Below are 12,242 nucleotides of genomic sequence, written 5' to 3'. Positions count from 1 at the left end.
GGCTACAGTACGAAAATAGCTTAACGCGCGATCCTTACGGGTGCTGCACACTGATGTACTGTGTGTGTGTCAGTAGGTTCAGTAGGTGCGGGTGCTATGGGCAATGGCGAAGGGCCATGTTTATTCCCTTTCGGCCGCGATGGAGATGGTTAGCGTGAACCGTGCAAGATGCTTAGTTTGGCCTGGTTTTACCGCGACAGTGGCAAACTGGTGGCTGGGAAAATTTAAAGAGAGTTTCCCCTTTTCATCTCTAACCCCGACACCGGCAAGTGCAGAGTGGTTTGTTTTGCAAAGTGACTCAGAGTGCTATTTGCGCTTCACTTTATTGATGATTTTGTGGTCTAAAAATGAAATTTCTTATATTTTTTGCACTAAAAACTCTTTGTTTTGTATTTTACGATCGTCAAAATCACTAATGTGCTCACATTTCTGTTGAATTTCAAACAAAAAGTAAGTTGTACTAAAAACTTTGATGTTGTACTAAAAACTTGTCATGGTGGTTTGAAGTAACAGAAAATAAGGCAAAAGTAAAATAAGGATAGAAACCGATTAAAATTGTTAAAAATAAACCAGTAATTACTTCCTTTTCCATTTCATGTCATTACCATCCCCACTACAAGCGCTTCTATGTATAAAACACTAGAAGAAGGTAACATCACATGATCTAAGAAATAAATCCCTTTTGTTGTTTCTTTAACTACAGATTGTTGACCAATTTTGTCAACAACTGTATTGACAAATGACAAAAATTGATGACTGTATTTTGTCTTTTAATATAAATATAAATTATTTTTTAAAATATTGTAAACAATAAATTTTAGTATATGAATACCGAATTAGGTTAAACAAGAATGAGATGTGAATATTACAAAGGTATAAGTAACAAAGAAAGGTAATAGAGAAATAATAAACCTTGAGAACTTATCAACACAAATTATAAGATAAAAACATAAAAAAAACACATCCTAAACACTAAAAACCCAATATAACGCTTTCGCTTATGTTTACAAACACACACTCCGGCTACACACCTTCAAACACAACCCATCATCATCTTCTTACGCGCACCAACACAACACAGCAAAGACACCCGCTTCTCGCACACGTGGAGGAGACTCGTAATCATTTTTCCACCCGCTTCGAAAGGACATTATTTTTCATTCGCATCCCTTACGCTCCGAAGCCCTGCTGCTGGAAAGCACCGATTTACGAATTTCGGGCCGCGCGTCGGTGTCGGGCTACGATGTGTTTACAAATTGCACTCGTGTATCCGGGGGCTTCTTCCTGCTGCGAGATTTGCTAACCATTACTCAGTATTCACCGTTTGCTTTCACCCGGTCGGGCAAAATCTTCCCCTTTGGGATGAAGTCTCCTCTTTATTCCTATTTAATAAGTTGTGATTTTCACTGCTGTTTTGCACTGCCCTCCGGTTCACCACACACGCTCTCGCACACACGGAGATTTGGGAATTCCTGCAACGCACCGTTTTTCTTCTCAGATTTCGCGGAAAGAATCACGTTATGAATTTCCCGGTTTTCCCGGGGCCTCTTTTTCGGTTGGCTCTCAACGCGCACAGTTCGCAGCGTTTGTTGTTCGGATTGTCACGGGCCGAGCTTCCTGCGGCAACTGATCTTGCGGTTCGTCCCTTTCAGTGTACGGAGCCGCTATTCCGAAAGCCGAACTCCGGACAGGTGTGTGTGTGTGTGTGTGAATGTGTGCGCATCGTTCGAGTTGTTGGCCGTTCGGCATCCGAACGGCAAATCGACCTCCCGACCTGCTGCTGCTGCGTCCTGTTCGTCCTTGCTGTGTTCGATCTTCGAGGAAACCCGGTGCCGGGTGCCTAACCGCCCTCAATTTGACACAGAAAACGTTGTGCCGGGCAGCAGCAGCAGCAGTCGGACGCTTCGGCAGTTTCGGCATCATGTCACTGCACTGTGTGTATGTGTGAGTTTGCTGGGGGGTTTTTTGTTTTGCTTACCCTGCAATCGGCCGTTTGCTTTTGCATGCGAAAAGGTTTCGCATACGTGCGAAGGGAAACATAAAATAAAATAACGAAACAACGAGCAGGAGTAAAACAGGAGCCTGACCCGGTCGCATACGGAGCTCGTGGTCCACGTGGTTTTCGGTTCGGTAAATTCGGAGGGACGCCTGTCAAAGGACGCCGAAGGAGACGATTTCCAAAACGGTGGTTGGTTTTCCAAACGGTGGTGAGCTAGGGAAGGACTTAGTTTTGTTTATATCGTCGATTCGGGTTTCGGGCGGCAGTTTCCACCATCGGGTTGCGGGTTTGTGCTGCTTTTTCATGTTTTTTAAAGCTGCCTGAAAACGATTCTTTTCTTTTTCTGGTTTTCGATACGGAGATGGAGTTGTGTGAGTGTGTGTGGCCTGCATCGATGGTTGGCCCATTTATTTATTTAGGGGGAGTTTTTTTATCGGCCTTCCCATGCTTCTTAAAGAGCTTTTCACACGATAAAGCCAATGCTCTTGAGAAGATTAGAAACGGTTTGGTAGTTTGTAGCAGTTGCTTTCTCTTGTTCTAATTCTTTAATTCTTCTAAGAGAATGGCGAAGCTGCATTCTATAAGAAATAAGCTATAAGGCAAGATAAACACTCCAAGTAACATTAGAATAATTAAAATAGACTTATATTTACTTTAAATAATTCAATTAACAACATTAATTGCTTGTTTAATAAACTTTTAATAACATTTGATACCCTCTAAAGTATGCGACAATGTTTTGCGCCTTAATGTATGCTATATTCAATACTACGCACAAAGGTATGCAAATCGCAATACAGAAATTTTATTTTTGCATCCTTTTTCAATAATTTTTTACGCATCTCGAATGTATTAGAAAAAAGGCGGTTCAAAACAGGTTCCAAAGTAGAGAAATAAAAGGAAAATAGAACTTCTATATGAATTAAAACCATGTGCCCGTTGGTTGCCGAACGGGGAGGAAAGCTCACAGCCCACACATGCTACCACAGGCACCCACAGCTAGCCACAAAATGGCACTAGCTTCTTCGGGTACACATCCAATTTCGGAGTAGCAAACATTCCCCCAACCGCCCAGTAACAAAATAAAAACCAAAAAACAATGGTGGCGGTCGTCGTCGTCGTCGTCGAGTCAAGACGAGTCCGGGGTGCCTTCATTGAGCAGCTTTAACGTGAATGAAGTTGATTATCATAACGTCGTTACGTGGTGGTGGCTTCCCAACCCGGGGGGCACCGACGTGTAAGTGGAGCTGTACGATAATTGGGAAAGTCCCTTTAACTCCCTCGAGCAGGATTGTGATTGTGTGTGTATGTGTGCGAGAGTGTTTATGTTGTTGGATCGGTGGGTAAATTTACCCCTTGGAGCTGGATGGTGTTTGCAGCCATTCGGCCGATATTATGCTCTACCACCTTAAGGCATTTCTTTCTCTCTCACGTTGTATGCCCTCAAAAGCCTGTGGCCAGTAGAGGCTCGATTTTGAAAGCATTTTTTGTTTTAATGTTAGCAGCACGTGGACTCGCAGCAGCAGCAGCAGCAGCAGAATCGCAACGGCCGGACGCATAAAATCCCACACACACACACATGTACGAACACCCGCTGGCATTCGTTTGGGTGGACAGGCTGGTGTTGCCTGTTTGCTCAAGCTAGCAGCCCCAAAGCATCCACCGACGACGACGACGACGCCACGAGGACGAAAGCATTTTATGACGCCAGCCTTTACGACTCTCGGCGATTGCACTTCGGCCGGCCGCATCTTTGCGATTCTATCACGGTGTAGCACATGCTCAGCCACACCAGATGATTGCCGGAAATGATGAATAATAGACAATTTTATTTTGCTCCGGTGTAGCGGTGTAGGGAAAGTGGCACCAAGCCGTCCCCCAGCGGGCGAATGTTTTGTACGGCGGACCATGCGCCTCCATCGGCATTGGCAGCAATGGCCAGGGCTTGGCGGTTGGCTCGGTAGGGGAAGGTTTGATGAGCAAATATTTATACCATTAGGTGGTGGTGATGAAATTTGAAATAGAAAATTAATTAAAAAATGGCCTCGGTGCAGGACTTGCCTAGCAGGTCGTACCGTACCGTGGAGAAAAAGTTGTTTCTAAGTTGAAAATAATTGTTAAATTGTGCTCGAGGGGAAAAAGATGCATTGAATTGAATATAGGGCAGTTAGTTTGAACCATTATTTGCTCTGATTTTGTTGGTGATAGTGTAACCGAGTTACAATAAACGCATCGAAATACACTTTTCCACCCATAAACAGCATTCCATCCTAGGCCACACACTTGTGTTGGAGCCTCCGTAAAAGATTATGCAAACGAAAGGATGTTAGATAAATCTTGATTCTCGCCCGTTCTGGGATTAAAGGGATACATCCCGTTCGAAAGGTTTTCCGGGACCGAATCACAATAAACCGTTTGCATCGTACAGCCTCACCGAACTGGACGGAGGCAATCGAGCTGGCGGGACCGATGATTCTAGGGCTTTTTAAAGCCTTGCTGCGGCTCGATTTAGCCGATCCCTTTGTCCGGCCCGCATAAGGAGAACAACATTCAACGAGCGATAATTTATTTATATGTATACGATTGTCAGCAGAAAATGGATGTATAAAAAGGGTGGTACGATATAGTTTATTCACTCTTGTTGTTTGTTGCGAGTTTAGCTCACTTTAAGCCCACTTTAAGGTGTAGAAGAAGAAGAAGTTAAAAAAAAAAACAAAACCCGGAAGTCAAAGCGTTGATGCATACCGTTCAGCGAGTAGTTTGGCAAAACAATAACGCCGGGATAAACTCTGACATTCGAGCTGGGCTTTTGTGCGCTGAAAATTTGCTCCCGACCGACCGCTCTGGCAGCTCTTGCGAAGAGCTCTGTTTTAATACACTTCTGCAGCGAGATAAGGTCACGACAAATGACTAAACTTTTGGGCCCGCTGTTCTGGCCGGCCTGTGTGTAGAATAATGGCAGTGGAAAAACGGGAAACAGCTACTCCTTTACCACACTTAAAAAACCAAATGCATCCGTAGTGAAAGGGGATAATATAAATTGCATTTTGCTCACGATGCAGCTTAAACTGTCACGTGGTATGGCGGGTGTTTGGCGTAGGAAAAAACTCGCAAAAAAATCCCAGTTCAGAAATGTTTACTCCCATGCGGCAATTAAATGATAGCTCTTGCTGCTTCCCTAGAGGCAACTGGATTAGATGAATACATTTGAGATGGAACTTTTTTTGTTTCTGTTGTTTTGATTGTATTGTTCTCTGGCAAAAAAACCCCACCCCTAATGAAATGAAATAAAGGAATCATTCCAACAGCGAGTGTCATTTCAGTTGCCGGCCGGTTAGCGGAATCGATTAGCGAAATGAAAGCTTTCACATCACAGCAGGCCACAGGCGTTATCAGCGCGGTCCGCGAAAGGGATCGACCGGGAACAAATAAAGCCCTCCATCGCACACAAACTCTCCCTCTCCCGTTTTTCTCCCTCTCGCTCCGGGAGTCTCGTAGGGTTGAGTGGAATTCTAGGTCATAAAAAGCGCAATATGTTAACGCGATAATGATCGCGCAGGGTGAAGCCGTCTTTCGCTGGAATGCGCTCCATCCTTTGGACACGAGAAGGTTTAATTCTGGTATTGGAGGGTGCGTTTAGAATGATCGCGATTAGCGACCGGATTTACGACACAAATATTTGTGCGATTGAGTGCCAAAAGTTTTGTGGGGGCACCGAAACGGGTTTTTTTTTCTCGGTTCGAGTGGGGTGTGGTTGCCGAATCCTCCCAGGAGGCGCATGGGAATGGGAAATTTCAATCAGTTTAAATTGACTTTTTGAGCAATACAGCTGGGCCGTTCTTTATGAATAAAAAAAAAGACTTTTTGCCTACGGGAGTATTGCAAGTCTTCCTTTTACAGTTGATGAAAGAGTTTTATTTATTTCAAATTAGGAAGATTAATATAGCGATACGGGGAGGCCGTTTCTCCCGTCGAAACAATAAAAATTCAAACATAAATCAACGCCTGAATGTATGCTATAGGCTATGAAGTTATAGTGCTCAATTGCATTATAGGGTTGCATAGTAAGCTTGCAAGATTCTTACGAAACGGAGAGGTTTAAAACACATCTCGACGATGGCATTCAAGAAACCGGATGGATCCTCTTTTTCCCTCTCCTTTTACTCTTAAAAATTATCTGATTTTATAGTGAAAGTCCCGCGTTTATATCTTCTGTCGACTTCGTTCGAACAATCTCTACCCAGACCAAACTAAACCATTTGCTGCTCAATTTAAATACCTTAAAAATAATAAAGTCTTTGTTATCTGAAAGAATGCATTTTTTTAACATTTGAACGCTTTTTTAAGAAATGGCATGCGCTGCAATGCAATATAGGGTAGCATACTTTCAGGCATACTTTGGGCGGTCCGGTGGCCGAGGCGACAGCGGTGCCGGTCTTCACACGGCAGGACCGGGGTTCAAATCTCATCCAGACCGCCTCCCCGTACGTAGTAAGGCTTGACTACTTTTCTAGGGGTAAAATTAAGTCACAGAAAGCCAGAAATGGCAGGCCGAGACCATTGTGCCAAAGAAGAAGAAGAAGAAGATACTTTCAGGCGCTGGGTTTTAAAATTTTTATTTTATACTTTAATTCTTTTTAATTTCATTCAAGTGCTCCAAAATATGAAAGAATGATAGTTTAAACTAAAAAGAAAAACGTTCCGGTGGCCGAAAAAAAAGGAAAGCAAAACTAAAAAAAAAATTGATTCCGAAATTTAGTTGGTGAAATATGCATCGGATTTATTAGCTATGGATTACGATACATGAAGAGATCGATATTGAGGAATCTGTTTATGACTGATACAGTAGAGTATTGATGAGCTCAGAATGTCAGCACTGGAGGATTTTAAAGAATTCTAGTAAAGAAATTGTTACACGTGGTCCAGTTTGTGGATAGAAGGGGAAGTACTGTCTCATGTTTAACATGTTGACAATTTTGAAAAATGGAGGATCTGCTAGCATTTACTGTTTTTTAAATAATTAGAAAAATAATTTAAAAAATATGCCCTTGACTTCAGATACATTCATCATAATTGTAGTCGACACATTTTCTACATAAGCGCCTTAAGGTATGCAATTTATTGTTAAATTGGTATTTCAACGTCTTCTAACATCAAGCATTAGAAAGCTTCTGGGTTCATACGTTTGCATACGATTCCTCAACTTTTCCTATCGATGGAAAGCAAACAATAACCGAACCGAACTGGTGACACTTCAATCGGATGAGATTTCGTCCAATTTCATCACCCTGTGACAGCAGTGGAGCAGTCCGTGTTTGGTGATAACGCTGGCCGTGGTTTTGCGGTTAAGCTTCATCATCGCTCTGTGTCACGCACGCACGACAGCAGGTGTAATCAAATCACGGGCGAAAAAAAAACCCCGCGAAGAAATTATCAAACACACGGACACACACACAGTGTCGGTAGTAATCGATAGCCCGGACCTTCGAGACGTGAGAACAGTAAGCGGGTCCACATTTTCCACAGGATCCAAGCTGTCAGTCGCCACCGACACGGACCGGTCAGTGTTTGGTTTGCAAGCGGTCAAATTGCACGCTGGAAGGAATGGTATTTCGCTTTCCTTCCTTTTTGGGTTGTTGGAGGGTATCCCCAAGCCCGTCAAAAAAAAAAAAAAAACAGCGCTGGTGAAATGCACCCATCAACCGGTTTAATGGTCGCGAGCTAATGGCCCCAGGACCTTTGATAATGGCACACCTTTTCGCTTTCATTTCACCTCTTTTTTTCTATTCTTTCGGGAGGATGAGGTTTCTAGGCTTGGCTTCGAAAGAAAAAAATTGCTAGTAAAACAAGCCACACCCCGGTGTCGGTGTCTGGTTAGTGCAAGGTGTTAATAAAAGGATGGCGAGCAACAAAAAAAAAAAAAAAAGGAAAACGAAAATTTGTTTTGAGCTTTTTTTGTGCCGTTTTGGTGTCCTTAGAAATCGGACAATCCTAATGGATTTGTTTCCCGAAGCTGTCACTACCTTTTGCAGGGTCTAATGGTCTTCGGTGAGCAGATCATCATCAGTCAGCGAGGTTAGGTCCAGACTACCAGACTGATGGGCATCGTTTACAAACCAGAGTCGACAACTTGATGTGTGGGGGTGAGATTTTTTTGTTTGTTGGTGTGAGTCTGCAAATTTTTCTCCATCATCATGACACCTTCCTGCAGCACACAGCAATTGTGTCACTGTCACTTTAGTTTTATGATCGGGTAGGTAATAATGCATGCTACACGCAACCTGCACGCCGTCGTCAGCAATGCCGGCCCTCACGTATCGATGACTCACTGGCGGCAAACCGTTCTAGGTATTTTTCTAGGTCAATATGTTGTAAGCGGTGGGAAGGTTCACTGTCAGCAGCCGGGAAATACATTGTGTACCGTTTGCTGGCCAGAGGATCGCCCGCACATTGGAGCAAACATTTATGCAGTGGAAAGCATGCTTGGGTGTGATATTTTTATGATCCACCAGTTTATATGGGGTGTTTATCCGGCAGCGTAGAACATTGTACCGGTGACATTGTGTGCCTGATGACTTGTGTCCTAATGTAAACGCTAGATAACTTGGACGGGAGAGGGCATCGTTCGTATAATGTAGATTAATGTGCTGCTAGCCCGAATGTGAGTTTAATGATACGGTTGGGAAGGTACAATTTTGACAGGAGGAACGGTGCATAACTTCACAACTGTACCTCATCCTTGACGCAAACACACACGCACTCGTTAGGTTTGCGAGGGGAATGGTCTCAGAAAACTTTACCTTACAGAGACAAGTGGCATTTGGGAAACTATTTTTCCCGTGTACCCGTGGGCTGACTGACAGGCAGTAGCTAGTGATTTCAGAGTTGTTTTTTTTTTCGACCGATTATTTCACTCACTTATTTTAACTCATGAGTCGGTATGAACTATTTACCGACTATGGCTCCGAGTGCGAGCATTGATTTTGTGTCCAGTGTTTGAGGGCGGGCGAAATCAAGGACGTTCCAAAATTCGTAAAAAAAAACCCGAGCCCTCCATCACGCTACGCTGGTACGGCATGCAATACCGAACGACGGCATTGGTAGCAAGGATTGCGTTTGGGGAAGTGAATTATAGATATTTCCATTAAGATGGGAGGTTTTAAAAATATAATATCAAATCGATGGGAAGGCAGCCCCGGTTTGGATGCGTTGATTGAAGGTTTTCTTAAAATCCGTCGGCCATCGGGTAATTGGTAAACAACGGATCGGCGGGCGTTTATTTGAGTGGCACATTTCGTGAAAATAATAATTATTTATGTGCTGTAAGGTTTGTTAGGCGTTCAGGAACGTATCATTTATTTTTCATAGCACGTGACTAAAATTCAAACGAGAAGTGTGCTGATTGAGCAACCTTTATCCCGCCAAAGTTCATCCCGGTTGCCATGGTGAAGTTCATTCCGTGTTCATTACGTGCTATGCGTCGGAACGTTACTGTAAGTTTAATTTCGTTGTTTCTAGGGCATCTAGACGACCAAAAGTTAAGCTTTGTTCAACATTCTCCGAACATTTTCTGCATATATTTTTTCAATATTATAAAAACAATTTATTTTGATAACTTCTTCTTCTTCTTTGGCACTACAACCTCGAAATGTCTCGGCCTGCCATTTCTGGGTTTCTGTGACCTGATTTTACCCGTAGTAAATTAGTCAGCCTTACGTACGGGAGTGCGGTCTCGGTGGGATTTGAACCCCGGCCCTGTCTTGTGAAGACCAGAGCCGCTGTCGCCTCGGCAACCGGGCCGCCCCATAGCACAACATGAAAAAAGGCCGAATTTCCATGATTTGATTTTACCCGTACCTGAATTTCTACTCCTGCATACATATTAACATATAAGCATTAATATAAGCATATTTTCTTCTCTGCCGAGGGAAAATAAATACAAAAAAAATGTATTTAATGAATACTAAATACTAAATAAATAATAAATACTATATAAAATATAAATAAAAAGAGAAAAACTAGCGTTCCATTGGCGTGGAGTGGGCGTGGAGGTATGAACAGAGTTCTTTAGCTTCAATTTAAAGTGTGTGTCGCGATATGGTCCCTTGCAAACGTCATTCGAAATAAGCTTAATAAATATAAGATTTCAATAAGTTTAAAATTCTTATTATATGTGCATCATACGAGAAAAGGTTTCTAGACATTTGTGATGATGACATGATGATGATTCATTCAAATTTTTAGAAGAATGCTCGATTAGGAAGCTCCTAAGCTATTAGAACGTTCCGGATGGGATTTGAGCCCCGGTTCTGCCCTATAAAGACCGGCGCCGTTGTCCTCTGTACCACCGGTCCGCCCCACATGGCACCTCCATAGGAATACGAATGGTTCCTTAATGTTACGAATAGAGATAGCAGGACTATCCTGGTTTCAGTTCGAATCCCAAATTGATAAAACACTCGTCGAGCCAACGCGTTGAGCTCCCATCTGCTTTATGATTTAACCTAACAAATTGTGTACCTCCTTGTAGAACTCATGCTCAAGCTTTGGTTCATCAACAGGTCGAGGGTTCGAACACAGTGAACAAACGGGTGGAATGCATAAAGCTCTTATAAAGCTATTAAATCCATTTTATCACATTACCCTTATCAGCTGCTCAGATTCACGATGGATCACCCTGTAACGTACGACCGGAACAGCATGCGGCTGAGGGGTATGCAATCAAACAAAACCCGGGATCAGCTGATTTTGTTTTGCTCTGGCACGCTCGGTCTCAACATAAACCGGGCAAATAAAGCGCGTGCGCTCTGTTAAGCTCTCTCTCTCTCTCTCTCTCTCTCTCTTTTATCTCTCACCTGGTTTCATTTGAAGCGTACAATAGTGAAATAAAAATAACAACACATGCAAAATACAGACAGACAGCTGCTTTCGCTCGGGGTGAGTTTTACGCAGCTTGGTTGGGGGAGAGGTTTAAATGCGGTAACAGCTAATAATTCCTTCAAATCGTGGCACCCTGGCGGGCACCTTTTCGGTACTTACTGCGTATGTTGCCATCGTCCAGCGGGGAAAGTCGATTATAATTGCGACGGTGCAAACGCCGCCGGACACGCCGTAGCAGTCTGGTGGAGAGCGCCTTCACTATGGCAACGCAGCGTGACACTTTCGCCACTGAGTCCATCACTTAAAAGCAAACGCTGTGGATTCGTTCACCGGGCGCAAAAATTGTGACACGGAACTTAACGATGGTAAGCACAATCGGACACACAAAACATCACCAAACTTTGCTTCTATCACTTCGATTTTCTTTCGTCGGGTTTTTTTTAGTGGGGACCCATCGTAACCTACTCTGACGACTTGTGCTCTTTAATTGTGTCACTTGCCCGGTACCAACACCCACACGCTTTGCCCTGACGTTTGCGGTAATTTAATTTAGCACTGATGACGATACACTTCACACTTAGTATACAGTTTGCGAAGATGGTAAAACAAAACTCACTGACCGGGTTTCCCTTCGTGTATCGGACCGAATGCAGCCAGCCGTACCCGTGGCTGAAAACTCTAACTAAATCGCTTCCAGTGCGTGTGCTTCTCGGCTTCAACTTATCAGCCGGAACGGACCTTTGCTTCGGGCAGCGATAGTCCCGGTGAAGCCAGCCAAGATTTGGTTTGTGTACAAATGCACGAGATAAGAAATGGCACACCACTGTACTGTAACGGCCGTTTACAGGGCGGACGAGAAATGAAATGAACACATGGGTGGGTATGGTGAGTGCGAACGGTAGAGCTAATTTTGAATGCTAACGAAGTGGTGCAGCGATGCAGCATGCTGGTGGTATTAGTGTTTGTTTTAGTTTGATATGGACAGTGGGCTACACTGATTAGTGACGGCATGCAAAAACGGACTAGTATTTACATCGGAAAACACTCTACAAATGTCCAGCGAGTATTGTTTAATGGTATGGCTAATGCTAACAAGAAAATGTGTGTGATAAATCAATTAAGGCACAAAATTTAAGAAAACAACGATTTTTCAGATTTTTTTTCGATAGAAACCGTCCCTTAAATTATCACACTTGGCTAAATGAATCGGATCTTGCACAGCGAAAATGCACGATTGCTTATCAGTAATAAAATATTAAAATAGAAATGTCGTCAGTATTATTCAACTTTACAACGGATATCAGAAGGATCAGGATGTGAATCGTAAAGAAACTTTTTCAACAAAACCAGATTTCAAGAGATT

The 12,242-nt window shown here is 43.2% G+C and overlaps 1 protein-coding gene across 5 annotated transcripts in view; it reads right to left on the bottom strand.

The window, feature by feature from the left end:
- LOC118503523 (probable phospholipid-transporting ATPase IA) overlaps nt 1–11,626 on the bottom strand; it is a 62,799-nt gene extending 51,173 nt beyond the window's left edge. The window contains exon 1 of one of the 5 annotated variants that reach the window (XR_004905193.1): nt 11,039–11,626. Coding sequence is in view for 3 of the 5 variants with exons in the window: in XM_036036907.1 (XP_035892800.1) it covers nt 11,039–11,177 (139 nt within the window). In the remaining 2 variants the exon portion in view is untranslated. The remainder of the gene's footprint in view (nt 1–11,038) is intronic. The other 4 variants (XM_036036907.1, XM_036036904.1, XM_036036892.1 and 1 more) reach the window with 4 other exon arrangements.
- Nucleotides 11,627–12,242: the final 616 nt, after the last annotated feature.

The sequence above is a fragment of the Anopheles stephensi genome, chromosome 2 (genome assembly GCF_013141755.1).
Source record: "Anopheles stephensi strain Indian chromosome 2, UCI_ANSTEP_V1.0, whole genome shotgun sequence".
NCBI lineage: Eukaryota > Metazoa > Arthropoda > Insecta > Diptera > Culicidae > Anopheles > Anopheles stephensi.
The sequence above is the reverse complement of the archived record's forward strand: the minus strand, read 5'-3'. Positions and strand labels throughout refer to the sequence as shown.